Below are 26,370 nucleotides of genomic sequence, written 5' to 3'. Positions count from 1 at the left end.
CGTGGTCTCTGGTAGTGGTCTCTATGAAGAATTTGGTATGAGTGCCTGAGCAAAATGAATTGATAGGGCTCCTTCTGAACTGCCAGTGGATCTGTTGTTTATTTGGTAATACTCGCCTTCTGGTAATATAACACTCAGTCATTCCAAAAAACCTACTGTAATTTTTTATGTAATAGGGAATCTTACTGTCTTCCATGAAGAAAATGCCTTTTCTCTGAAGTCTGCTTTACACTGCTACAGAGGAAGACTTTGATGTCTATTCCCAGTATTTGTAAAAGAGTACCTGGGAACCTTACAAATATTCAACTGTTGGAGAAGATAGAGGGATCCTAATGCTTATGGATGTTATCCTCGCCTAGACAACTAAGTGCATGCTCATAGAAAAATTCTCTCATAGGTGAGAAATTGAAAACCATCAGAAGAAAATTTGCATCAATTATGGCTGGTCACAGCAAACTCTTCCTCTGTAAGCATATTCCTGAATTAATGACATTTGAACGACAAAACATTAGAAGACAGTGTTAATATTAGTTAATAATAAAAAAACCTGTTTGAGGTGTCATTTCCTTTCTGAAAAGCCAAGATGAAATTTGCTTCTCAAGAGCATTCTCATGATTGCACAGTGCCTATGTGTTAGTTATAATCCCATACTGGGCACTAAAGGTGCACAGCATAGCCTCTCATGCCTTCATAAGTGTAATGCCCTGATTAAAAATTCAGTAAATGTGAAAAATTGTTTTATGAAACAATAAAAAGCTGTGATCCTGCCTGTTTCCAGTCTGGCTTTTTCAGTTCAGTTTTCCTTTGTCTAATGGTTAGCTGGCAGTGGTATATATAAGTTTTGTTTTGTTGTTATTTTCTTTTCTTTTTTTTTTTATTTAAAAGTTTTGAAAAGCTGGAATGTATGTGATCACATAATGTTTATTTTGACAGGGTTGGAAAAGACACGGTTTTTATTGCTACTTCATTGGGAATACATTTGTATCATTTTCTCAAGCAAATCAAACCTGTGGAAGGCATCAGGCCTTTTTAGCAACTATTGAAGACAGGTATGTAAAAGTCTACTAGCATGACAGGATCACGTGAGGAATTAACATCTCACCTTTAGCATCATCTGAATATTAAAACAAAGATTCTGATCTGGACAAAAATGTTTGAGAGAGGACAGCTATCTTTAGATACAGAGCTTCTCACAGTTTTTGCATGTGTATTCAAATCCAGGAATTCAGTTTATAGTAAAAATAGGCGATGGCTATGAAATCACTAGTGATATAGATGATTATGTCAATCCCTTAACTGTAGTGGCTTGAAGATGGGTTTTACTTGAGTGAAGGATGCAGAATCCAATTTTGATTATTAAATGAAGAGATATGGCTCTGAATTCTTTTCAAAAGGTAGTTCAAGTTAGCAAAAGGATATCATTTTCACCTATCCGGTCTTCTCATAATTGAGCTACTTTTAAAAAATATAAATAAGAAACCAAATGGTGGTAGAAGTGCTTGGTACCTGAAAATCCATCACAATTCACCCAGGGTTCAGTGTGTGCTAAATTTTTGATCAACTGGTACACATTATTGAATGTGGAATTTTAGGAAAATGAAAGTTAGGCTTAAGAAACAAAGCTTATTTTGCTTGCAGTTGACTTGTTGATTTACACTTTCTCTTATTTGTTTCTATATAATCTACATAGATGTGTTCTAGTGTGAAAGCTCTAGCTGTCACGGATGGTAGCTCTAAATCATGCTTGACCAATCTGATAGCCTTCTATGATATTATAACTGGTTAGCTGGATGAGGGGAGAGCAGTAGATGTCATCTACCTTGACTTCAGCAAGGCTTTTGACACTGTCTCCCATAACATCCTCATTGGGAAGCTGAGGAAGTGTGGGCTAGATGAGGAGACAGCAAGGTGGATTGAGAGCTGGCTGTGTGACAGAACTCAGAGGGTTGTGATTAATGGAGCAGTGTTAAGTTGGAGGCCTGTAACCAGTGGAGTCCCCAGGGGTCAATACTTGGTCCAATCTTGTTCAATATATTCATTAATGACCTTGATGAGGGGACAGAGTGTATCCGCAGCAAGTTCGCTGATGATACCAAACTGGGTGGGGTGGCTGACACCCCAGAGGGCCGTGCTGCCATCCAGCATGACCTGGACAGGCTGGAGAGCTGGGCAGAGAAGAACCTAATAAGGTTCAACAAGAGCAAGTGCAGGGTCCTGCACCTGGGGAGGAAGAATGCTCGGTACCAATATAGGTTAGGAATGGACCTGCTGGGAATTAGTTCTGAGGGGAAGGATCTGAGGGTCCTGGTAGACAGTGAATTATCCATGAGCCAGCAATGTGCCCTTGTCACCAGGAAGGCCAATGGAATCCTGGGTGCATAGGGGAGAGTGTGGCCAGTAGGTCGAAGGAGGTCATTCTCCCCCTCTACTCTGCACTGGTGAGGCCACAACTGGAATACTGTGTCCAGTTCTGGCCTCCCCAGTTCAAGAGGGACAGGGAACTACGGGAGAGAGTCCAGCGAAGGGCAACTAAGACGATTGAGGGCTTGGAGCATCTGCCTTATGAGGAAAGGCTGAGAGAGCTGGGACTCTTTAGCCTGGAGAAGAGAAGGCTGAGGGGAGACCTTATTATGGCGTACAAGTATCTAAAGGGTGGGTTGAAGGAGGATGGCGCCAGGCTCTTTTCAGTGGTTCACAGTGACAGGACAAGGGGCAACAGGTACAAGTTGGAACATAAGTTCCGTTCAAATACACGGAAAAACTTCTTTACAGTGAGGGTGACAGAGCACTGGCACAGGCTGCCCAGGGAGGTTGTGGAGTCCCCTCCTCTGGAGATTTTCAAGACCCGCCTGGATGCAGTCCTGAGTAATGTGCTCTGGGCAATTCTGCTTTAGCAGGGGAGTTGGACTAGATGATCTCTAGAGGTCCCTTCCAACTCTGAAAATTCTGTGATTCCATGAAATGTAGGTAGCATTGCAGCTTTAATAAAAATGATGTAACGCTAATGTGGTCTTCAAACTATACCTACTTAAGGGGAGACTTATTTTAATTGCCTTGATTTCTTAAGAGCTGTTTGTTTAAACACCATAATGAACTATGACAGGCTTTACCTCTACATAGTTTTGTTTCCAAAACATAACTTTTCCTGCATGAACATTTGATCTAATTTGTACTGTTCCTTAGTTTGATAATTTAGTATCATACTACTCTAGCCTCTTTTTTGTATATTTCTTCAATAATGCTGAGATTCCTTTTCCAAATGTGGATTTGTTTGAAACAAAAAGTCATTAAAATACAAGGGTACTAGAAACTCTCAAAAAACCCTGCTGGTTTAACACAAAAGTCATGTCAGGTTTCTTCTTTCCCATGAATTTCATGTCAGTCTGTGATTATCTCAATTTCTTTATAGAGAAGGCAAAATACTGTGATATTCAAGCTTACAAAATATCTATTATGCAATGTTTTGTTTTGTGCTATGTTCAACTAAATCCATCCAAGCTACACTTTCAAGAAGGTATAGCAGTAATTCTGAGAAAATAAGCCTTTTACAACTTTTTAAAATAAATTTAACAGTATTAATTTAATGTTTGTGTTCCTTTGAACAGATACGAACAAGCCTATCTGACTAGCCTGGTTGGGCTGAGAACAGAAAGATACTTTTGGATTGGACTTTCAGATGTAGAAGAAAAGGGAATGTTCAAGTGGGCTAATGGTGAATCTGTCTTATTTACGCACTGGAATTCCAAAATGCCTGGTAGGTATGGCTCTATACTGTTTAATGAGTCCAGTGCCCAAAATACATCACTCACTACTTGAATTTTTTTACTTCATTCCTTAGCCCTCGCTTGATGGTATAATGACTAATTGCTCTCAAATATATCTGTCTGGTTTCTGAAGCTTGCGGTGCTGTTGCTAACTTCCTGCTTAGTGCGGAAGTGAGTTTTAACATGAGCCTGGGAAGAAACTTTAAATTGAGATCAGGTTTCTGATTTGCATCTTTTTCCATTTCAGCGGAGAGTTTGTTGGATCACAGGATTATGATGTTGCTAGAGTCAGGCACTAGAGGTGATTTGATGTGAGGCACAATTCACTATCATGGATATCAATGAACCACAGATCTTTTTGCTTGTTTGTTTGTTTTTTCTTCATGAATTAGAATCATAGAATCACAGAATGATTTTGTTGGAAGGAACTTTTACAGATCATCTAGTCATGCCCCCTTTGCTATGGTCAGGGACATCTTGCATTAGACCAGGTGGCTCAAAGCCCCATCTAACATGACCTTGAACACTTCTAATGATGGGGATCCACAGCTTCTCTGGGCAACCTGTTCCACTGTCTCATCAACTTAATCATAAAATTTTTTTTCATTATGTCCAATCTAAATCTACTGTCTTTCATTTTAAAACCATTGCCCCTTGTTCTGTCACTACAGGCCCTGGTAAAAAGTCTCTCTCCATCTTTCTTTTAGGCCCCTGTTACATATTGAAAGGCTGTGATAAGGTGTCCCTGGAACCTTCTCTTCTCCAGCCTGAACAACCCCAGCTCTGTCAACCATTCTTTACAGGAGGGGTGTTCTAGCCCTCTTATGATTTTTGTGGCTTTCCTCTGGACCTGCTTTAATATTAGAAAAATTTTTGACTCTGTACAAAGACTTAATTTCCATCAGGATAGAATATGAAGTTTTCTACATTCTCATGACCCCCTAACTGCTGCTTTTGTGCTTTCCTGTTTACAACCAGGAAGAAAGCCAGGCTGTGTTGCCATGAGGACTGGAATTTCAGGTGGATTATGGGATGTAATAAAATGTGAAGAAAAGGCAAAGTTCCTATGCAAAGTGTGGGCAGAGGGAGTGACGCTTCCACCAGTTCCCACAACAACTCCTGTTCCCCGGTGTCCAGAAGGTTGGGACTCAAACAATCGTATTAGCTTCTGTTTCAAAGTAAGTATGTTGCTTATTTCTTCATAAAGGTAGTTTCTATTTGCTGCACATACATGCAATAAAAATTGGTATACGTATGTCTTACTGTTTCATAAGCTTAATTACAGATTATAGGTAGAGGTCTTGTTCCTTTCTATTGAAATGCTCATGGGTTTGTTTATTCTGTTAAAGTCTGATCTTTAAGCCTGATATTCTGATCTTTTCCCATTCTTTTAAGACTGAATTTCGCATTCTTTTTGGATTAAAAGTGCCTTTGTCCCAGTTGTTGTCTTGCAGCAGATACTCCTGTCAGCAATGCAGTTTGCTGATTTGGCTTAAAGACACTCATAAGAAGCCTGTGTTTCACAAAGGTGAACACTCATAAACCCTATATTCAAAGTTTCTGTAATCCCCACAGAAAAACTGAATTGTAAATGAATTGCTTTTGGGTAGCTGATGTTTTTTGATCTTGTGATCTATATGGTCTGTCTGATTGCAAAATGCTCTCTTCAGCCTTTTTCAAGAGGAGAGCAAAAGAAAACGTGGCTTGATTCTCAAGAGTTTTGTCGAGCTATAGGAGGAGATCTAGCCTCCATTAATGGTAAAGAAGAACAGTATGTGATATGGCATTCTATTGCGTAAGTATCTGTAGTGTGGTCATCCATTCACTTTAATTAACCTTTTGGTCTTTCTGAAGTATTTCATTTTATGTGTATGTTTTTGCTTCAGTATAAGCCAGTCTGGATTAATGTATCAAATACAGCAAAAAAGCAGAGCGGATGAAATAGTGGGAGCTATATGACTAGTGGCAATCACCCCAGAAGCTAATGCTAAAATAAGATTGACATGATGTCTAGTTGAGGCAACGTTTATGATCTGATGTAAAAATACTTGCTGTGGATTTGGGGATATTGTAAAATTACCACAGATGCCAGTTGTTTTCACATAAGCAAATGTACAAGTAGGGTAGCAAGTCATGATATAAATCTGGTCAATGTGTCGGTTGTCATTTTTATGAACTAATCAGAAAGCAGAAGCAACTTTGGATTCATTGTTTCCTACACAGGGTATATAAATAAGGCTAGTAACTCCCTGCACTCTCAAAAGCAGGTGTGAGATTTCTGAATGAGATCAAATACGCTTAAAAAGGTAACACTTGAAATATGACCTGAATAGACAGGGCTCAAGGAACTTGTATATCCTTGTCTAACTAGAAGCAAGACTGAAACGTGGCAGCCTTGCAAAATGCTATAACCGTACTAGAATCCCAGCTGCGTATTTATAGTAAGGAAGAAGTCTCAGCTCTGCATTACCAAAAATTGACTCATTAAATTCAGATAAATCAGTATAAGTATGTCTGCTTGCAGAGAAGAATTAGTTTAAGGTGCTATTTTTCAAATGTGATTCAACTGCAGCAAGTAACTTTGTGTTTGGAAACTGTAAGTGCCTTTGCAGAGAAAAAGGAAACTTGATAAATGGAGCAACAGTAGCTATTGAACCTTTATACAAAAGTATTAAGCCACCTTATTTTCAGGAGTTGAATTGGATCTGGATGTTTTCTTGGTCAGTGTTTCAATCTATCTGAGTTAATGTATAGTGATAACAGCTAGAAGTGGTTGGATATTAATTAATTTCCACCCTGGTTGTTATTGTTTCTGACAGCTTTAAGGATTATTTTTAAAGAAGCTTATTGACTGTTGTGAATGATAGATTATTAAAAATATTGTAATGCCCTTATCAGTTTTGGTTTTATGTTTAAAGTTCTTATAAATGGGACATTTGTTATTTTTGGATTTTTTTTTAGGAACAATGGCTATTACCACCAGCATTTCTGGATGGGCTTATATTACTTGAATCCTGATGATGGCTTTGTTTGGAGTGATGGATCCCCAGTGAGTGATTTAATTTTCCACAGCTGTTATTTTGCATTCCCTGTGCTTCCCAAGAGTGTGTGGTGTATGTGTTTCTGTGTATTTTTATGCTTACTCATAGCCTTCTACCGTGTCATGCTCTCTTTAGGAGAGCTTATGAATAGCAGTTTCATGGCTTGATTTTTTTGGCTTAAATATACTGATTTTTGATTAAAAAATTGGCATTGAATCAACAAGAAAATTAAATTCATGTTGACTAAAAGGATGTTCTTATAAATGCAAGGATTTTTTGAGTAAAATAGTCCATCTTTAGTATTTCTGTTCTTTGGTGATTAGATCTTTATCTGAAATGGCCTACGTTCCATGAAGTGGATGGCAGTTGTTTTGTGCCAGTGTGACTTCACTGTACTTTAGACTAAGATATAAAACTGCAGAAACAAAAGTGGCTTTGGAGATGTGGGTGTATTTCATGCAATGTTGGTCAAAATATAGTGATGGAAGTTTACCATACAGAAAACTGAAATTGGAATTTTTACAGGAAAATTAGAAGAGCAGTAATATTTTTCTGAGAAAAATGCCAACATTTCTGTTGTGTCTCAATAATGTCCTACTATTTTACTCATAGAGGATATTTACTTAATTTAATACCAATGTAACATTCCCCATCATTGTTATAAGATGAATTTTACAGAATTTAGGTCCTATAAAAATGTCAGTATTCTTCCAAGTGTGATCAGAAATAACTGTTATCTAAACTGCAGTCCAGTTGCAATCTGAAAAAAAGTTTTAAATGTCAGCTTTTGCACAGGGATCACAGTTTCTGGTTTCTTCTTATCTAAGTTTTTAAACTGACAGTAAGAACAAATTGCAGGCCTGTGGTTTGAAGTATTCTCCCTCTCTCTGTTATTTTCTTTCTATATAACAGAATCTTCACAAAACCTTTTCTTTTATAGGTGAGGTATGAAAACTGGGGCTTTGGAGAACCCAATAATTATCAAGGAATTGAACTTTGTGCAGAGATCAGTGGCGATTCCAGTATGCTTTGGAATGACAGACACTGTGATTACCTATATGGATGGATTTGCCAGATAAGAAAAGGTATTTCTTATTCCTGTGTATTAGTATAACAAGAAAAGATTGTCAGTTGATTTTTTCCTTAACTTTAAGAAATAAAAAATGTCAAAACCTGTTTGTCAGAATGGTTCCCAGTGGAATGTGAAATATCAAAGTGGTATAAGGATTTTCATGTCTTCTATGCATTTAAAGATAAAGAGCCTTTGGTGATTATTGATTTCAGAAGGGGAAATGTGATACTTGAAAAATAGGAAATGTTACTTTGAATATTCACATTTGCTTTTGACTTTTCTCTTAAAGAAGTACATGCCTTCTCCAGCAAAGCCTATTTTGGCATCTTTTTTCTGAGTTGAGTTTCAAGTTATTAGAAAGTAGTTTGCAAATCAGTTCACATATTTGAATTTTTATGTGTGAAAACTCCCTCCTTTACTTGGCTCAGGTACTGTTTTGTTAGTTAATTGAATCTGTAGTTGCAATATGGAGCCTGGTTTCAAGATACTTTGTTTTGCTTTGACCAGGCTTTAAATTCATATGTTGGTTTCTTGCTAAATTCTCTTAAGATCCGAGTCTGGATGCTTTTTATTTTCTGAAGACATCAAAACAAAATTTGTAATTTAGGGAAATCTTGAGTTCCGGAAGCAGTGTATCTACCTAAGTTTGAGTATTTTAGAAAGTCCTCATTTAAACATTTTACCACTTCCTTATGACGGGAGGGGAGCAAAATAAAGATGCTGCATTAGATTATTGACAATAAAGTACCAGCTCTGCTTTACATTGGCAAAAGAATTTCTTAGGCAGAGAATTTTTTGTTAAATGCCAGTATCTGTGAGATTACATTTTGGCACAAAATAAATTTGTAAACCTATAAAGACAGAGATCTCCTGTATTAGAAACTGTTTTCTTGAAACACTGATGATGGCATCCAGGATACCATCTCCATGATGCCATAGCAAAAATAAATAGGGGCATTCTTTAGCCTGAAGTCTTCTTTTCAGAAAGGACCAGTTAATTTCTTGGGATCTCTTCCAGTGAGATTTTATCTAGGGAAATTTTTAGGATCCAGATAGAAGCTCTTCTCAACCAGATAAAGATGGAAAGAACCTCACTGTGTAGTAGCAAGTGCACCACAGAAAAAGATAACCCAGCCTGCGTTCCTGCTGCCTCTGGTTTAAGCCACAATTCATGTTTAAGTGACCGGGGAAAAGGAGGGAGAGTGCGATAAAGGACTGTCTTAATAGAGTTAATGCTTTTAGACATAAGGTTTTCTGCATACAGCAAATACCAAAAATAAGACTTAATTCAGGTAAATTTCAAGGTATTTTATAATACCTTGCAAATTAAGAATCTCTTATATTTAGAGCCTCAGGGAACAAGAATATGTATTTAAAATTGAATAGTGTACCAAAAATAAGAGATTTAGGCTATTTAGTTCCTTCTAGGTTTTGGTGTTAAATCCATTGCTAACCATAAAGTTCAATGTTAATAGAAGAACTTGCCCATGAATCATAGTAAATATTATTCTCTGACAGCAGAAAGTGTACAATCATAATAAATATCTTTTTCTTACAGGGGCAAGTGTAAAGCCTGAACCAACAGAATCTCCTGCACCCGGTAAGTGTTGTTGCTATTACTATTTGTGTGTGTGTATGTCTAAAAGCATTTTAAAAATTTGACCAATGAGAATGTCTTGTATCTCAGGAAAAATATGGTCAGCTTACCATTTATTTTACAGAATACAAGACAACTGAGGATGGATGGATTATACATGAAGACAAACAATATTACTTCAGCACAGAGAGTGTTCCTATGGAAAAAGGTCGGGAGTTCTGCAAAAGGAATTTTGGAGACCTTGCCATCATTGAGAGTGAAAGTGAAAGAAAGTACCTCTGGCGATATGTAAGAAAAATCATTAATGCTATGCAATAAATCATCCAAAACAAGTGAGCATGGGCACAAATCCTTTTCACGCTGGTATTCTCCCTACAAGTTTTATGAAAGTAAAAGTGCAGTAGCGTTAAGCCAGATTAATATGAAGAACAAACTCAAGTCTTTTTTAGATGGTTTCATAGCTGAGACGAGGACAATTTTGGTTCAGTGTTTTGTATAGAAATAAACACAGTAAGCATTAAACAGATCGTTATCTGCTTTTCCTATTCAATGTGACAGTTACACCACATTACATTTAGCTGCAACTGGTAATGTGCTAAGGTAAATCTTAATGCTTACTTTTAATTGATCTGTGGCTTCATTTTAGCAAGAAGCTAAAATAGCAAAAATTCTGTAAGGCAGGTGAGTTAACTGAAAGTAAAGTTTATCAACAGATAAACTCAAGATGTCTTAAGTAGTGGATCAAAACAGATATTGGCTTACATGCAACACTCGGAACATTGGCTTTTGATTTTGTCTGTGTACCTGGGACGTAGTCTACCTGGTAGCCTCTTTTGATTCCTCAAGTTTACCCCTTTGCCTCATTCTCCTTGTGGAGAGAATGTAATTATGCAGGAAGAATATGGATTATGCCACTAGAAAGAGCTTTTAAAGGGGAGACCTTATCACCATGTTCTAGTATTTGAAAGGTGGCTACAAAGAATCACGGAGTTTCATAGTTGGAAAGGACCTCTAGAGATCATCTAGTCCAACTCCCCTGCTAAAGCAGGATTGCCCAGAGCACATTACTCAGGACTGCATCCAGGCGGGTCTTGAAAATCTCCAGAGGAGGGGACTCCACAACCTCCCTGGGCAGCCTGTGCCAGTGCTCTGTCACCCTCACCGTAAAGAACTGTTTCCGTGTATTTGAACGGAACTTCCTCTGTTCTAACTTGTGCCCATTGCCCCTCGTCCTGTCACTGTGAACCACTGAAAAGAGCCTGGCTCCATCCTCCTTCAACCCACCCTTTAGATACTTGTACGCCATAATAAGGTCTCCCCTCAGCCTTCTCTTCTCCAGGCTAAAGAGTCCCAGCTCTCTCAGCCTTTCCTCATAAGGGAGATGCTCCAATCCCTTAATCATTTTAGTCGCCCTTCACTGGATTCGCTCCAGCAGTTCCCTGTCCCTCTTGAACTGGGGAGGCCAGAACTGGACACAGTATTCCAGTTGTGGCCTCACCAGTGCAGAGTAGAGGGGGAGAATGACCTCCTTCAACCTACTGGCCACAAGAAGATGGAGACTCCTTTTGCTACAAGGAGTCACATGGAAAGAGACAAGGGGTTATGGGTCCAAGTTACTCCTGGAGAGATCTGACTGGACATGAGGAAAATTTTTGACAGTGAGAACAATCAGACATTGGAATCATCTCCCCAGGGAAGTGGTGTATTCCCCAACATTGGACACTTTTAAGATTCAGCTGGACAGGGTGCAAGGCCATTTTCTCTAGACCACACTTTTGCCAAGAAAGGTTGGACCAGATGATCTTTGAGGTCCCTTCCAACTTTGTATTCTATGACTCCATGATACTTCCTAGGTGGTTGGTGTTGGTTGCCTGTTTATACTGTCTTGAGGCCAACTTCTTTTAATCAGGAATGTGCTTAAAAGTCAGATTTGAACTACGTAAAACTTAGGAGCTGGCTGAAGCGTGGCAGTGAGGTGACACGAGGGTTTGTATCAATTTATATCCAAATTGCAGGAAAGCTTGTCCCTTTCAAGAAATTTGTCAGATGATGTCCACTGCAGAGAGTGCGCAAGATGTGCTGATTTCAGTGACTTTGAAGTAAGACTTTGAGAAGTGTGGATAAAGTGACCAAACCTTTTGGCCAATGGTGAAGTTGACTGTGGACTGGCAGCTGTGCGCTGCTTTAACTTAAATGTTGTAGCTAGAGAATATAGCATTTCATATCCTCTGTCAGTCAGATGTATATTACTCATTTTTAACATAGTAGATTTCTGTGATAAAAAGAGGAAATTTATATGATTTTAATCTTTATATCCTAGATCTTGAAAAATGGCAAGGAGGATTCATATTTCATTGGTTTACAACTAAGTGTTGACCAAAGGACAAGGTAGGTCAACTAAAACTATTGAGCTTGCATCATGCTTTAAAATAAAGAAATCTACTGAGTGCAACAAAATTAATGAAGTGCTTGAATGAAATTGTGGCCTGTCAAAGCAAATGACAATGCTTTTCCTCTGAATTCTGTGGGACTTTCATGCATAGTGTTTGATTATGAAGGTTGTCAAAATGTATTCTGTAGTAAATATACCACAATGTGCCATTATATTTAGTCCACTTTTTGAGTCCCATTTCTGTTGTTAGGCATTCTCACCCTACTAATACTACTGTTATTCTATGTTTGATTATAGCAGGAAAAAAGCTTGATTTGAGTTTTGCCCTCAGCTGTTGTCTGCCTTGTCCATATTCCAATAAAATATAGCTAATATAAGGAGTTTTTAAAAAGTATTTCCTGTTGATACTGATGAATTTTTTTTCTTTGTAGAAGACCAAGTCCTTTTCAAGTAAATGGAATTTCTCCTTGACACCACTGGAAGCTAGAGTAGATCTATAAACCCTAAAACTTGATGTATTGTTTAACAATATAAAAGCATTAACTTGTTTTTTATAAAGTTTACATCAGGTCTGTTAGATTTTGAAAGTTCTGCTTTACTGTTTCTTTTAAGATTTTGTAGTCTGTGGGACCAAACAAGTTAACTCATCAGGGCCTAGATTTTCAAAGAACATACCTAGTATTGAGTCTTAATTTAAACATGGTTGTATTCTCAAGTGGTTTAATTCCATGATAATTTAGCTCCAGGTTATCCAGGAGAAATGCTACATGTTTCCTAAATAGAATTCACCCAAAGCTAGCAGAAAAAATACACTGCAGATTATGTATTTTGAATTTTTATTCAGGAATTCTAGTTTCCTTTCTTCTATGATTTATATTGAAAATATAAATAGATGCCCTAGCTCAAAATAGATAAGATTTTTGGTAGGTAAAAACATTCTTTTCCCTCTCCTTAACTCTTGGGAACAGACTGTAATAAATGGGAAAATGCAACCTATTTTCTTTTTGTAGAACAAAGGTAGCTGTTGCCATTATTATTATCACCATCTGGTTGGGCCGGATGATCCTTGACGTCCCTTCCAACCTGGTATTCTATGATTCTAGTATTCTATGATTCATTATATCTTCAGGTGCACTGTAAGGATAATCAGATTTTCTGCAAGGTTTTCTGAATATCAGTATGCAGCACCATATTGATTTTTACATGTGATGTTAATTTAGGCCTGGATTCAGTTCAGTCTAGGTCTTGAAGTGCCTGGATGGATGCCTAGTAGTTCTTGGATCTCCTTATAGTCCACAGTGACAATGAGGACCTTACAGATGATAGTTAGGATATTATGTGGGCCAGATCACCTTCTGAAAATGAGGTGTCTCTGCCATTCCATTGTTTTTGTAGGGACCCTAAGATGAATATGCTTTAAGTGCAGTATCTTATGTGCATGAAGAGCGAACCTGTCACTTGCAGTCCAATAGGAATATGTCTCCTAATAAGGGTTTGGTTCTTGGTTATGATTTTATTCTTTATTGTTTAACCTACATGGATATACAACTTTTTCGATGTTTGTATTTTACCTTATGGTAAGGCACATTGTCACAGGAATTTCCTTATAGGTGGTTTGTCATGCTGTTTTCCTCTGCATGGGGGAAAGATCAAACATTTTACCAGTGTTACGAATAAAATCTCTTATCTCTGTAATAGACACAGAGAATGCATGATTTGGGGGAAAGCAGAGAAGTTTAGTGCAATTAGCAAAGAGGCAAATTGGTCAAAAAACCTTGTACACCTTAAACTATGAGTGGCTGTATTAAACATATTGCAAAAATATTTTTTGTATCATGAAAGCAATCCTATTTATATGTTAAAGAAGTGTTTTGTTGGATTGTTTTTCTTAAGCTGGATGGATGGCACTCCAGTGAATTATTTGGCATGGGCACCACATGAACCTAACTTTGCAAATAATGATGAAAACTGCGTAGTTATGTATAAGAATCTAGGTGAGTTTTGTATGCTTGTTCCTGAATTTCATTATTTGTGTGTTTGTGTCACAACTATTTTTTTTTTATTCTGAGCCACCCCTTCCCCCCCTTTTTTTAGTTCTTTTACAAAATAGTGTAGAAGTAGTAGAAGTAGACCATAGTATTACATTCAGGACTTAGTAATTTTGTGCTATATATTTTGTGCTTAAGCTTAGCATGGGGAACCTTGGATAAAGGTCTGTGGTTGTGATTGCTATGCAACTGTTTTATATTTTTTATTAAAATCGGCCTAATGTGCCACTATAAAATTGATATTTCTAGTTCCTGGTTTTACACTGCTTTTAACATTCTGTAATTACAGTGTGTATTAAGTGACATATTTAACCTAGAAGTGGATAATAAATTGAGAGACTCTGAGGATTTACTCTTATCTTTTCAACTAAAAGCACTTTGTGTAAGAATGAGTGAAACTGATTTCCATTTAACCAGCTCTGGATGTGGTGTCGTACCGTTTCCCATTTGTCTTACATTCAGGATTTTGGAATGATATAAACTGTGGTTATCCAAATCCCTACATATGTGAAAGGCACAACAGTTCCATTAATTCAACTGTTCCTCCAACAACATTTTCAACTCCAAGAGGATGTCATCCAACTTGGCTTTCCTTTCGTAATAAGGTACCATAACAAATACAGCACAAGTTGGATGTTTGGCAAAACATTAAATAGAAAACAAAGGAATTATTTAATAGTATTGTTTTGTATTAAAGTAAAATAATAATTTTTTTTTTTTTGCAGAGAGCTGGTTGATGCCTGCATGCTTTTGTTTGTTTGCCCATCCACTGTTTTGCAGAAAGGGTGCTTTTTTGATGCTTCTAATGAAGTGGCAGATGAGCATATTCAGTTGCAGTTGACGAAAGTTATTCTGTAGTCATCTCTGCAAACCTCTTGAGATGCATTTCCTAAAGAGTTTAGACAGAGTTTCTGAAGCGTTGGTGCTTCAATCTTGATGGTTTTTAACCAAACCATAATCCTTTTTTGGTACTGAATGCATTTTGTCTTCTTTAACTTTACTAATGTGGTATGCTTTGTAGAGTCAAATAAATAAACACGCAAACTGATATCAGTCACGCATAACTTACCACTGTTAGCTGACTGTCTATAAAAAGTCAGGTTTTACTTACTTTCTAGAGATTTCAGATAAAATCTAGTATGTGTTTTGTTGAGCAGAACACTTTCTTGAGACATTCAATTTTATATAGAACAAAGACCAGCATAAAAAGCTCATTTTAAGCTGAATGTGGTTTTGTTCAAATAAATGCATTATTTTACTATCTTTTCTCCATCCTGATTTGCTTAAAGCAGTGGTTATCAATCTGTGAGGGGTATTGGAGTAAAGATAATATATAGAGAATTTGTTCATGTTTTAGTGTTACAAAATATTTGGATCTACAGAAGATGAACGTGTCACTTGGCATGCTGCACGAACAGCTTGCATGAATTTAGGAGGAAACCTGGCCACTATCCCTAATGAACAAGTGCAAGGTACTGTTTATAGTTTTGTAGCATTAGATGAGATGACATTTAATCTTTACAGGATGGCTGTTGTATTTGTGTGAATATAGACAAGGTTTGAATAATGATTGCACATCTGATTTTTGTTCCAAAACATATAATTTTTTGAAATTTACAGTTAACTCTTCACCTAAATCTACAAAATTTTAATGTTGGGTTAGATAGAGATACACACATGTATATTTTCCTGGCAGCCAAAGCAGAGCTTTTTCTGCTTACACAGGATGCCAGCTGGACCCAGCAAGTGCCATTCCAAATGATGTAGTTTCACTAGGTGGCATTAACTCACTGCATGGCTTTCCTATTAACTGAAGCAGAACACCTTTAGGATCAGAACTTGCTGTCTCTGGGCAGCTTGGGGCAGAGGTTTGACTGCTCCTACGCCTACCCACAATTCACCACATAGATTTACCGTTCTTTTCACTAGAGGACCTTATTTTTAATGAACACAAGAGCTGCATCCCTGACTGGGGGAGATGACGTGAACTTAGAACTACTTATGTTTTCCACATTTCCACAGATGAAGAATCAAACTTTCACTTTTCAAACATAGTTAAATTCTTATGCAACATAATTTCTGCAGTACAGATTTCAGGTGGTTCATGCACAGGGCTTGAATTCTAGGTAAAAGAGAAATGAGCAATAAAGCTATTAGCACAAAACTACTGTTATTGCTGGCGGTGTAGGCATAAAGGCTTGAGTTCCTGTTATGGTTTCTGGTAGGACAGCAATGCTAAACATTTGGCAAAGAAATCTACAGGTTTCATTCCTAGAAGTGTAAGTTGCATTCATTTTAAAAGACTAAAGGAAAGTGAATGGTTGATAGAGCAGACAGAAATTCATCCATTGTTTGCAGAGAAAAGAAAGCTCATAATAATGACTGTAGCAGTTGGCAAAAGCCATGATATGTTTATGTTATCACAGTGTTTGATATATTGTGGATTAGTGGGTTGATGAATGCCTGCTCACCTAGCCTGCTCTATTTTTGAGATAGCCACGCTCGCTAAGACACACAAGCACCTTCATGGACTGTGCAAAGCTATGGTAATTGATTTGCTTGTGATGGGTAGTTCTGTTGAGACTCATTTTAGGCAGGTCATTTGTGCATTCTGCTCCCTGCTAAGACAATGCAGACTATTGCCTAGGTGTTGCAGGGAGAGAGGAAACATGGGCGGTTCTGTAACAGCACCACTTGTACAGATGCGGATGCACAAGTGGTAGGTGCTCAGTGGTGCTGTCTGAAGCCGTTGGGGGGTAACCACTCTGGGGGGATTATCAAAAATGTATGTGCTCTACACAGCTGTATATTTCTAAGTCAATTGTGGGACTAGGGTTCAAAAATGTCATGAGATGTTATAAAAAGCATTTCTGTCATGCTTTTGGGATTCATCCCAGTACCAGGTTACATACTTAGCTGAAGTATTTTGCCCAAAGCCACAGTTATATGTCTGGTTCCCTGTTCATTAAACTCAAAAGTCACCTCCTTTTCATCCTACCTGCTTGTGTTGTCAACAACAAAGTGTTCTGTATTACAGAAAAAATACTTAATGTCACCAATCTCAGTGAGGCCAGACATTTCAATTGTCCTTCACTAAAAGTATTTCTCTTTCTTTGCCTTTTTTTTGCTCTAGCTTTTCTCACCTTCCATATGAAAGATTTTGTTACTGATACATGGATTGGATTAAATGATATAAATCATGAACTGAGGTTCCTCTGGACAGATGGAACAGGAGTTTACTTTACAAACTGGGCCAAAGGCTTCCCATCAGGACGTATTGATTTATACTCATATGATGGCCAGGTAAATAGTAATCACAATTTTTTCACTGAAATTTGTTTTTTAGATTGCATTTATGCATTTTTTGGGGGATTTGAGATGTGTTACTGCTTGGCTTATTACTTTCATACTTTTTTACATGTCAAATATAAATACAAATAGAGTGAACGATTTTGAGCCTTTGTCAGTTGCTGTATTAGCTGGTGACAGGATCTGTGAAGTGCTTGTACAAAGACTGGCTTCAGTTTTCAGGTCTCTGTGTCCATGAAGGCTACGCTGCTGTGTTCCCCCTGCATTCTCTCATAGGCTCTGGTAAAAAGGACAGTGGGATTCCTGCCTCATGGCATTTGCCCCAAAAACACACTGAATGAGCACATCCTCCTGGTCCTCTGACCACATTAGTGCCTGAACATAGCAGGTTTCTCAGTTGGCATGTGGCTTGCAAGGTGCACGTACAACAATCCTCTCAAACAACCATGTCTTACATAGCAGCAAATTCTGTCAGTCACATTTGCGGGAAGGACATGCTTCTATAAAAAGACAGCCATTCAGTTTTTACGAAGAAAAAAAAAAAGAAAATAACTTCCCCTATTTCTCTGTCATACAGACTGATCTGATCAGTCATTCAGTTCCTCTCTCTGATCTTATGTGTTTAGATAGTTCTGTGCTGTGGAACTACAGCACATTATAGTAGCTCTATTTCTCTTGAATGCCATTTTTCATCTAGAAATCTTATTTTTACATATAATGTCCTTTTTTCTGTTTGAGAGTAGCATCTCTGAGCTTCTTATCTCTAATGGAAGGAGAAAATTTGGAAGAATTCAAAGTTCAAAAGAGAAAGCATGTTTAAAATGTTACTTCTGGGAAGAAAAATATATTTTTCTCTCTTTTTATGTAAAGTAGTAGGATTTCTATGAAGTCTTCTGTGAAAACTTATAGTCCCTATTTTATAAATTTCAGATTTATTTCTAAGTTTACTTGACCTTAGGGAAAAAATAAGTTACATAGTTAATACAAAATTTAAATATTAATGCATTTTGCTCACAAATTAAGTGTTTTTCTGTGCATCTCCTCCTGGACAGCAGAATCAAATAAGTAAATAGAATAAAATAAATACGGATGCTTCATTGCATAAAACTATTTGTACACATGCAGCCTTTTGCATTCATCACTGTTTGTTTGCTGTGTGCTAACATAGGTCCTAGCTATTGTGTCCATGTCAGAGAAGTTGAAATGTCACTGCAAGGGTGGTACCGACAGATCAATGCCTGCCTTTGGGCAGGAGCAGTTCTGATTTTGTTGTGTGTACTATTACAGCTTGCAACAATAAATTTGAAGAGACTGATATGTCAGAAATGTTTCATTGCCCATTAAGGATCCAGGTTTTTTTCTGGGGCAAAATTAACCTGTCTTTTCTACAATAGTTGATTTTACTTCTCTTTAAATTGTCTGTGGCTTTCCTTCTATCCATGTTGTATGCCTGGAGATATGAGAATACTGGAATTTCTCTGGTCCGCTTATCCACCCCGACGTTGCGCAAGAGAGAGCAACATTAAGAAATTTGTGAAGTGCAAGAGGAACAGAACCTCCACATCATAAAACTTATGCTGTTAAATGTTACAAGGATACAAAACTACAGCATTGCTTGTGTCTGAAGATGTAAAAGAGGGACAAAAGTTTTGTATTTGTTGCTTCTAGCTATTTGTAACCAATTTTATATCTTTTTGCCTCAAGGCTGATTGTGTTGTCATGAGAAACAGTCCTGTTAAAGAAGCAGGGAAGTGGGCCGATGAGAGTTGTGATAACAACAGAGGATATATATGCCAAATTAATGCAGGTACTTGTCTTTTTAGTTAAAACACAGTCAAACCTTGTGGGCTTTCAGGGAATTGTTTGGGTGTATGGATTTCAACATCATTTCACTTCCAATAAAGATATATCCACAAATTGTTTTTCAGGCAGGAAGACAATGTGTCAGAGGTCCAGTTAGAGTCACTACTCTCAGGTGACCCTTCCCAGTAACTGCCATGTTGCTACCTTCCTGCGCTGAAATTTGTATCTGCACCTTTGTGTTTAGTATGACCCTTGACATGATATTTGTTCCATGATTTTGTCTGTCATTTTCTGAACACATTGTCTTTCAAAACATGTTCTAGAAAATACTGACTTGTACATGTAGCATGAACTGTCTGGAGTGTGACTGTAACTCACCTGCACTGAACTTGAGCTAAATCACCTCCAAAAAGGAAATTAAAAAGCAGTGAAAATCTGGATTTAAATACCTGATTGATTTTTAAGGACCGGTCTGTTGTGGAGTTTTCCTTTTCTCTGGCAAAAAAAAAAAAAAAAAAAAAACAAAACAAAACAAAAACCTGGAAAACAACACAGTCCCTGGAAAGTATTTCTTTTGATGAAAAAATATTGTATTGAAGAAATTGTGACCTAATCTGATCCTAATTCATTTCAGTAATACTATTCTGGAGCATTATATAGAATTCTCCTTTACTCCTTGTCAGAGATTGCTTTAAGGAGCTCTTTTTCTTTCTTCAGCTTTGTAATTGATTTTTACTACTGTTCCTGGCTTAAATAATAGCGTATCTAACCCATGCTGATCAAAAGTCAGGGAATGTGAAATCAAGAAAAAAAGGCTTTTTGTTTAATTCTGTTTTCAGCCACAGCAAAACCATAATCACTTTCTGAACAAGTATGTGAGTCTTTTTTCATCCTTTATTTTACAGATGCTGAGTTTCTGCCTTCTACAAGTTCATCCCCGTCCAGCATTATCCGTTATGGTAACAGTAGTTATTTGTTCATCCACACCAAAATGAACTGGGAGGATGCACGAAAAAACTGCAGGCGTGATCAATTTGACCTTTCCAGTGTTTTAGACCCCTACAGTCATTCGTTCCTGTGGCTAAAGATGTTAAAGTATGGGGTGCCTATGTGGATTGGTCTTAACAGTAATGTGGTAAGAATGTCAGACTTATTGAACACGATGCTGCTTCTCTTATGGACAAATCGGGAACTGAAAAGTCTTATTATCTCTCTTTACTTCAGCGTATTGATTTATATCTTGGTCCTAAATACTTTTATGTGCTGTAAGATTTACAGGTAGGGATCCATCCTCTTCCATTACTCTGATTAAATTGTTTATATTACACATGTTTTTCATGCTTTTTCTGTGATATTACACTCTGCCCTTCCAAACAAGAAATTTTAGGCTAGCATCTTGAAATATATCTTTGTATATGGTGTATTTGAGATAAAATCCACTTATCTTAAGATGTACAGTGCAAAGCATTTATTCTAAATATCAATACCTAATTTTCAGAAATAGAATAAGGTGCTGTTGCTATGGCTTTTTCAACATTTTTGAGCATAGGCAGCGAAATAACTAATTGGTTTCCCTAATTTACTTTTATTTGTCTCTCCTCTCCCAGTTCTTTGATACTTTCTGGATATTAAAATGCCTCACCCTTTCTTGGCACAGACATTTGTCCCGCATTCGCTCCATTTGGTTCAAAGTTCAAAATTAATTGTGTTACTTATTCTGCATTTCCTTTTGCTGGAAAGCTGTTGTTGTGATGCTGTATTTCTCAATGAATAGCTGCTTGTCACAACATAAATTTAAAAGTTTGAGCCATTTGTGTTCGTTATGATTTCTAAAAAAAAGATATTCTAGCACAAGGTGCTGCATAGACAGACATTTGACTGACAAAGAGATGGTTAATGCTTAGGGTTTAATCATTCCCGTTGATTTGTTTTGTTCTTAGACCAATGGGCATTATGAATGGATTGATAACTGGAGAATGAAGTATACTAAATGGGCTGAAGGGGAGCCAAAGCAGAAAATAGGCTGTGTCTATCTAGACGTTGCTGGAGCCTGGAAGACAGGATCCTGCAATGAAAGTTACTTCTCTGTTTGCAAAAAATCTGATGGTAAGAACTTGATTCTAACCATTGTAATTACAATTATTATCTCTTTAGAGTTTATTGTGCTGGGTGGTCTGCTGATATATACTTAGATGCTGGGGTTTTCAAGAGGTAAATAGGTGAAATCATTAAAATTTACTTGGGTTGAATGGGACTGCTTTAAAATGAGGACCAGCACATATTAAGAAAGAGCTAGTGTGACTGAATAGCCATCACTTTACATTAATAATGTTAGATATATTTTGCAAAGCTTAGACTCATGTTCCTCTGCTATTTAGTCTGATATTGTGTAAACACTCAAGACCAAAAACCTCAAAAATCAAAAGGTAATGAATGTTAGGTGGTAGTCACATGGCTGTGTTGTTGAAGGGGGAAGAGCTGAATGACTAAGCCATAAGGTGTCACAAGGAATGTTTACCTATAACAGTTTTCCAGGTTTTCCTTTTATAACTGAGTAACAAATTACAGGTGGTATAGAAATGTTTAAGGATACTTCTTCATGCCACCTTCTCTTATGTTTTTGACCTGAAACTCCTGTTACTATCATCTGATAATGCCTCCTGCATTCCATGGTGTTAGGTTACAACCCATATGACCATGTTCTTATGGGCCAAATTCAGCAAAGCAGTCAGGTGGGAAAATACATTTGTGAGTAAAGAGTTGAGCTGAACTTAAGAATGTGTTAAAAGGTAAAAGCATGTTTGGATTCTTTGTTAAATTAGATTTCTCGAGACTACAGTTGCAGTACTTTTTGTTCATAGATTTAGGACTTTTTCCCATTATTGTGTTGTAGTAAGCAGTATAGACTACCAAGATTAGATTTTTTTTAAAGATCTGAGTGAATTTTCCAACATTTGGTTAGAATAATCTAATAGTGATAGAAGAATATATAAGAAGCTGTTACCAACATTTGGCTAGAATAATCTATTCATGATAAAAGAATATATAAGAAGCTGTTTCTTTACTTTTTGTGCTTTCTTTTTCTAAATTTATTTTTAAACAGTTCAAGCTCCCACTGAGCCCCCTCAGCTTCCAGGAAAGTGCCCTGAATCAGAAGGACACAAGTCTTGGATCCCTTTTCGAGGTCATTGCTACTACATTGAATCTTCATCTACAAGAAACTGGGCCCAGGCTTCATTAGAATGTCTTCGACTAGGTAAGTATCCACCTTAATCAAAGAGCACATCTTTCTGACTTGCTTTTCCTCTCTGTGGAGAGCTGAATGTGCACTATGTATTTTTGTGATTTCAAGGATAATCCAAATGTTGGACAAGACAGTTGCATCCAATTGTTGCCCTAATTTGTGAAGAGATGGAAAATAGCTGTCCACCAGTGGCACACACTGTCTTTCATGTGTGTGGGACCAGGCATTAGAGGAGCTGTGTGCCCTGGAGTGGAGCTTCCAAAAGTGGAAACTTTGTTCTTTGACCCTGCTAGGAGGTACTCAGCCTCATCCACAGCAGTCACTAAATCTTATTTTTAGTGGCATATTACATCTTTTGTATTCCTGATCTAATTTGCCCCTTTGTTAATGCAGTTTTATGCCAGTGGACTGAAAGTTACAGCTCTCTAGGCTGGGTAATATATCAGTAAACTAGGGTTGTTGTGTTGTTTCACTATTGCAGCTTCCTTCTCTGGGAAACTGATGTAAGGTTCATTATGCCGGACTTCATATGTCTATAGCATTGGTGGCAACGTGACTTAGGTGTCTAACCTCCCATTAGAGTATGCAGAGATCTTGTTCATGCTGTCAGTGGAACTGAATACAGATTCATCTTCACTGGAATTTTATATAGACATTTGAACAGGTGAATTGCACCCTAAACTCCACTGACTGGGTCAATTAGGTCTCCACTGATAAACCTACCAGTGAAACCCATGTCAAATATAGACACGTAGAGCTGGGTAAGAAGAATCTCACTCTTTCTGCTGGTACTCAGATTTGTTCTTGGGTTCTCATGAAGTATTATATTGCCAGCTCTAGTTTGAGAAATTAGTATTTTTAAGGGAAGGTTCAAGTTTCGATATATGTTCTTCAAGTCTTCCTATATTCTCCACATGAACATTTGAATGAAGATACTCGCTAATATACTTTTAAATATAGAAAAGTCTCCATAATACAACACTTGCTGTAGCTCAGTCTTCAAGACTATGACAATTGTTAGAGTGTGACCCATTTCCATAGTCTAAGTTCTTCTGTTGATGTGGCAGATGCTCAGTCTTTGAAAGCTGCAATGTATGTTCTTAGTTGTGCATAGTCAAAAGGACCTTGACAGTTGTGCACATAGCAGCTGTTACTTGTTATCTGCAGTTCTCTGCCTTAAGTTGAATGATCATGATTTTGAATAAGCTTGTCTGAGAAATTAAATAACATTTCTTTTTTTGGAGGACTGAGTTTCTGAAACAGACTTTCAGTAAGAAGAGTGGGGCAAATAAATGAAAGTATTTTAAGGTGAAGTTTGAGAGGAATTGAATGTTGATGTTGCATGTAATAGCAGGTGCCTCTGCTCACTGACTCAGGTTGTCCACAGCTGTCCCACGTCTTTGTTGTTGGAATCTGCAGTTACATCAGAATTGCCTTTTTCTGTTGAACTAAGATTCCTGAAAAAAAGCACTGACCGTTTGTTTCAGTGTGTGTGGTAAAAGGCTGGCATTACGTGGAATTTAAAATTTGAATGCTACTATACTTAAGACTTTGAATCACTGACATCCACTTCTCTTAAAACCCTTAATCTTTCACGGTAATTTTTAGGGCAGGCTGAATCCAGCAGCCCAGCAGAGGCTCTATGCTCGCAAGTCCAACCAGTGACAAGGCTGAGAATGTGTTCCTTGTAGGCATGCATGCACATATGCAACACATCTATGCGTATATTCATGGCTGGCATGACACACAGGGCACTCAGATGAACACAATCTGCACCAACACCCTGATTGTATTCTCCTCTCAAGTAGATGGGGATAAAGGTCTGTTAGTGGGAATATGTACAGAAATACAACGTGGATCCCTCCAGCAGCTAGGCTCAGACACTCAGTTTGCCCAGTAGCTGGCCGGTGGATCTCAGTGTCCTCAGTTGCTGGGACCTGGAAATATGAGCCGCTACGGCCACCAGCCTGGCTCCTGTTGCTGGTACAGACCCCGTCCCTGCCACACACATGCACTGGTCCCTCCAGTAGTCAATCCCCATGGTGTCACCTGTAGAGACACACAGGGGCACACACACATACAGAGCTAGCTGGAACTCCTCTGGTTCCCCAGTAGCCATTCCCTCCTTGATCTTACCCCTAGAGATGCATGCACACCAGCGCATCTCATCCTTAAGAGACCTGCAGCTCTTACGGTCCCTCCAGCAGCTGACTGGAACTCCCCATGTCCTCTGAGAGCCAGCTCAGCTTGTGGTCTCACCCTTGGTGACACACACCTGGCTCACCTACTTGCTCTCTAGGCTGACTTGATATTCCCTACTGATCATGCACTCACTTGTCTATCTGCACTTGCTCCAGTTGCTGGCACCATGGACGCAAGGGTGTCTAACTCATGGTCCCACTCCAGTTGCTGGTGCTTAGACCCCCATGCACACACATGCACACAGAGCGAAGAGTCTTTCACCCATGAAAATAGTTAGAAATTGAGTTTAATAAGAAGGTGGGACTGTCTGCCCAGATCACGCACAGGGTGTGGCCAGACAACCGTACTAACCAGCAAACTATTTACAAGACCAGTCTTTTTATCCCCTTATCCCTCTTTTCCCATGTTCCTCCTAAATCGCCTAGGTCCATCCCTTTCCCTGCCTTTGGTTTCTCTTCCAAACATCTCATATTAAGTCTCGTGCAGTCTTGAAATGCTCTTCTGTATCCCATCATGTGTCCCATAGTCCTAGACAGTAATTCGCCTCAGTCTGAAAGATACTCTGACTTGACTTGACTTGATAGGTTTTGTGCCTGGACACTGGGGCTAAGGCTATCCTGCGACAGCACTAGGAGGGACCTGAGCAGGATGTCCCATCCTCCGAGTCCATAATTTGTGTTCTTCCCCTGCCATTGTGCCTCTCTTGTTCTCTGGGCTTGCGGAGATTGGCCTTTGATGGGCTGATGTCTCCTGTGGTGGGCCTGGGAGTAACCAGGGAAGTGGTTCCCCATCTCCATTGTCTTTCTGTGCTCCCTTGTGGATGTGCAGTGAAGCTTTTTATCTCACAACCTAACTAACCAAACATCTGATACCACGCAACAAAAGAGGAACAATTAGAAAAACATAGAGACTACAGTGAAAAAAGAGGAACATTCCATGTTCTCTTATATTCTGCTGTCCCTGCTTGCACTCTGGGTTTCGTTTGCAGTTGGACATTTTCCAATTATATCTTACCCATAATAGAATTCTGAACCATAGTAGAATTTATCAGTAGCTCAGCAGTGACTCAAATGGCTTTTATATTTTTATTCTCTGTAACTGTGCCCTCCTTACCTGAGGAAAAATACCTTTAAAAATTCAACAGCTAAATCAAAACAGTCAAGTGTCGAACACAGCTATGACTTCATACCTATTGACTGGATTCCTGCCTCTAACTGAAGAGGACTGAAGGTACACTTTTGCTAGTGTCTAATGGCACTACATACAAAGTTGTGTACCTCATTCTGTCTGCTGGCTCCATGCTGTAACTTCTTGACTTTGCTAGAGCATGATACAGAATGAATCATTATGGCAAAATGCCTGGTGTTTTATGTGGATGACTTACAGGGTACTACACTAACTGGGCAACATATGACCTGGATGATCTTTCTTTCTCTGATGGCTGCAAAGAGAATGTAGGAAAATAAACAAGACCTGGTTAAAGAGCTACTCTAAGGACTGTGCTTCAGAAAGTCAGCAAAGTCAGTGATGTATGTGAACTATACAAAGGCTCAGAAAACATTTTATCATTAATATGCAAAGTTATATGGTGTACAGACTGAAGCTATACGTACTTTTTATTAAAAACTTTTAATTTTGTCTGGAGTTTTTTTTTGTTGTTGTTTTTTTTTTTAAATAGTAACACATCGGTAGAAGTTTATGCTCGATACCATATTGGCCTGTTGTATTTTGCTGATAGTTTTCAGTTATGTTGCTGTTTCCCAGTGGATGAGGAAACAAACAAAATGCTCGTGCAGTGTCATGGAAAGGATAAGAAATACATCAGCAACAATGCCAGACTCCTTCATAAGATATTATCTAAAAATTATTTTCTGTTTTGAACGTCAAGCTCTGTTTGG

The 26,370-nt window shown here is 38.1% G+C and overlaps 1 protein-coding gene across 2 annotated transcripts in view; it reads left to right on the top strand.

The window, feature by feature from the left end:
• LOC309669025 (macrophage mannose receptor 1-like) overlaps window positions 1-26,370 on the top strand; it is a gene marked incomplete at its 5' end in the record, with an annotated part of 66,552 nt that overhangs the window by 33,638 nt on the left and 6,544 nt on the right. For both annotated transcript variants that reach the window (XM_082479593.1, XM_082479594.1), the window contains 17 exons: window positions 934-1,049; window positions 3,606-3,754; window positions 4,743-4,942; window positions 5,435-5,559; window positions 6,726-6,813; window positions 7,746-7,890; window positions 9,436-9,477; window positions 9,599-9,762; window positions 11,795-11,862; window positions 13,760-13,860; window positions 14,377-14,519; window positions 15,272-15,386; window positions 17,048-17,217; window positions 18,928-19,030; window positions 19,932-20,161; window positions 20,967-21,132; window positions 22,130-22,282. In XM_082479593.1, the coding sequence (XP_082335719.1) occupies window positions 934-1,049; window positions 3,606-3,754; window positions 4,743-4,942; window positions 5,435-5,559; window positions 6,726-6,813; window positions 7,746-7,890; window positions 9,436-9,477; window positions 9,599-9,762; window positions 11,795-11,862; window positions 13,760-13,860; window positions 14,377-14,519; window positions 15,272-15,386; window positions 17,048-17,217; window positions 18,928-19,030; window positions 19,932-20,161; window positions 20,967-21,132; window positions 22,130-22,282 (2,278 nt within the window). The remainder of the gene's footprint in view (window positions 1-933; window positions 1,050-3,605; window positions 3,755-4,742; window positions 4,943-5,434; window positions 5,560-6,725; window positions 6,814-7,745; window positions 7,891-9,435; window positions 9,478-9,598; window positions 9,763-11,794; window positions 11,863-13,759; window positions 13,861-14,376; window positions 14,520-15,271; window positions 15,387-17,047; window positions 17,218-18,927; window positions 19,031-19,931; window positions 20,162-20,966; window positions 21,133-22,129; window positions 22,283-26,370) is intronic.

The sequence above is a fragment of the Vanellus vanellus genome (genome assembly GCF_965231255.1).
Source record: "Vanellus vanellus genome assembly, chromosome: 2".
NCBI lineage: Eukaryota > Metazoa > Chordata > Aves > Charadriiformes > Charadriidae > Vanellus > Vanellus vanellus.
Note: the sequence above shows the minus strand (reverse complement) of the source record. Positions and strands in the feature narration are given on the sequence as shown.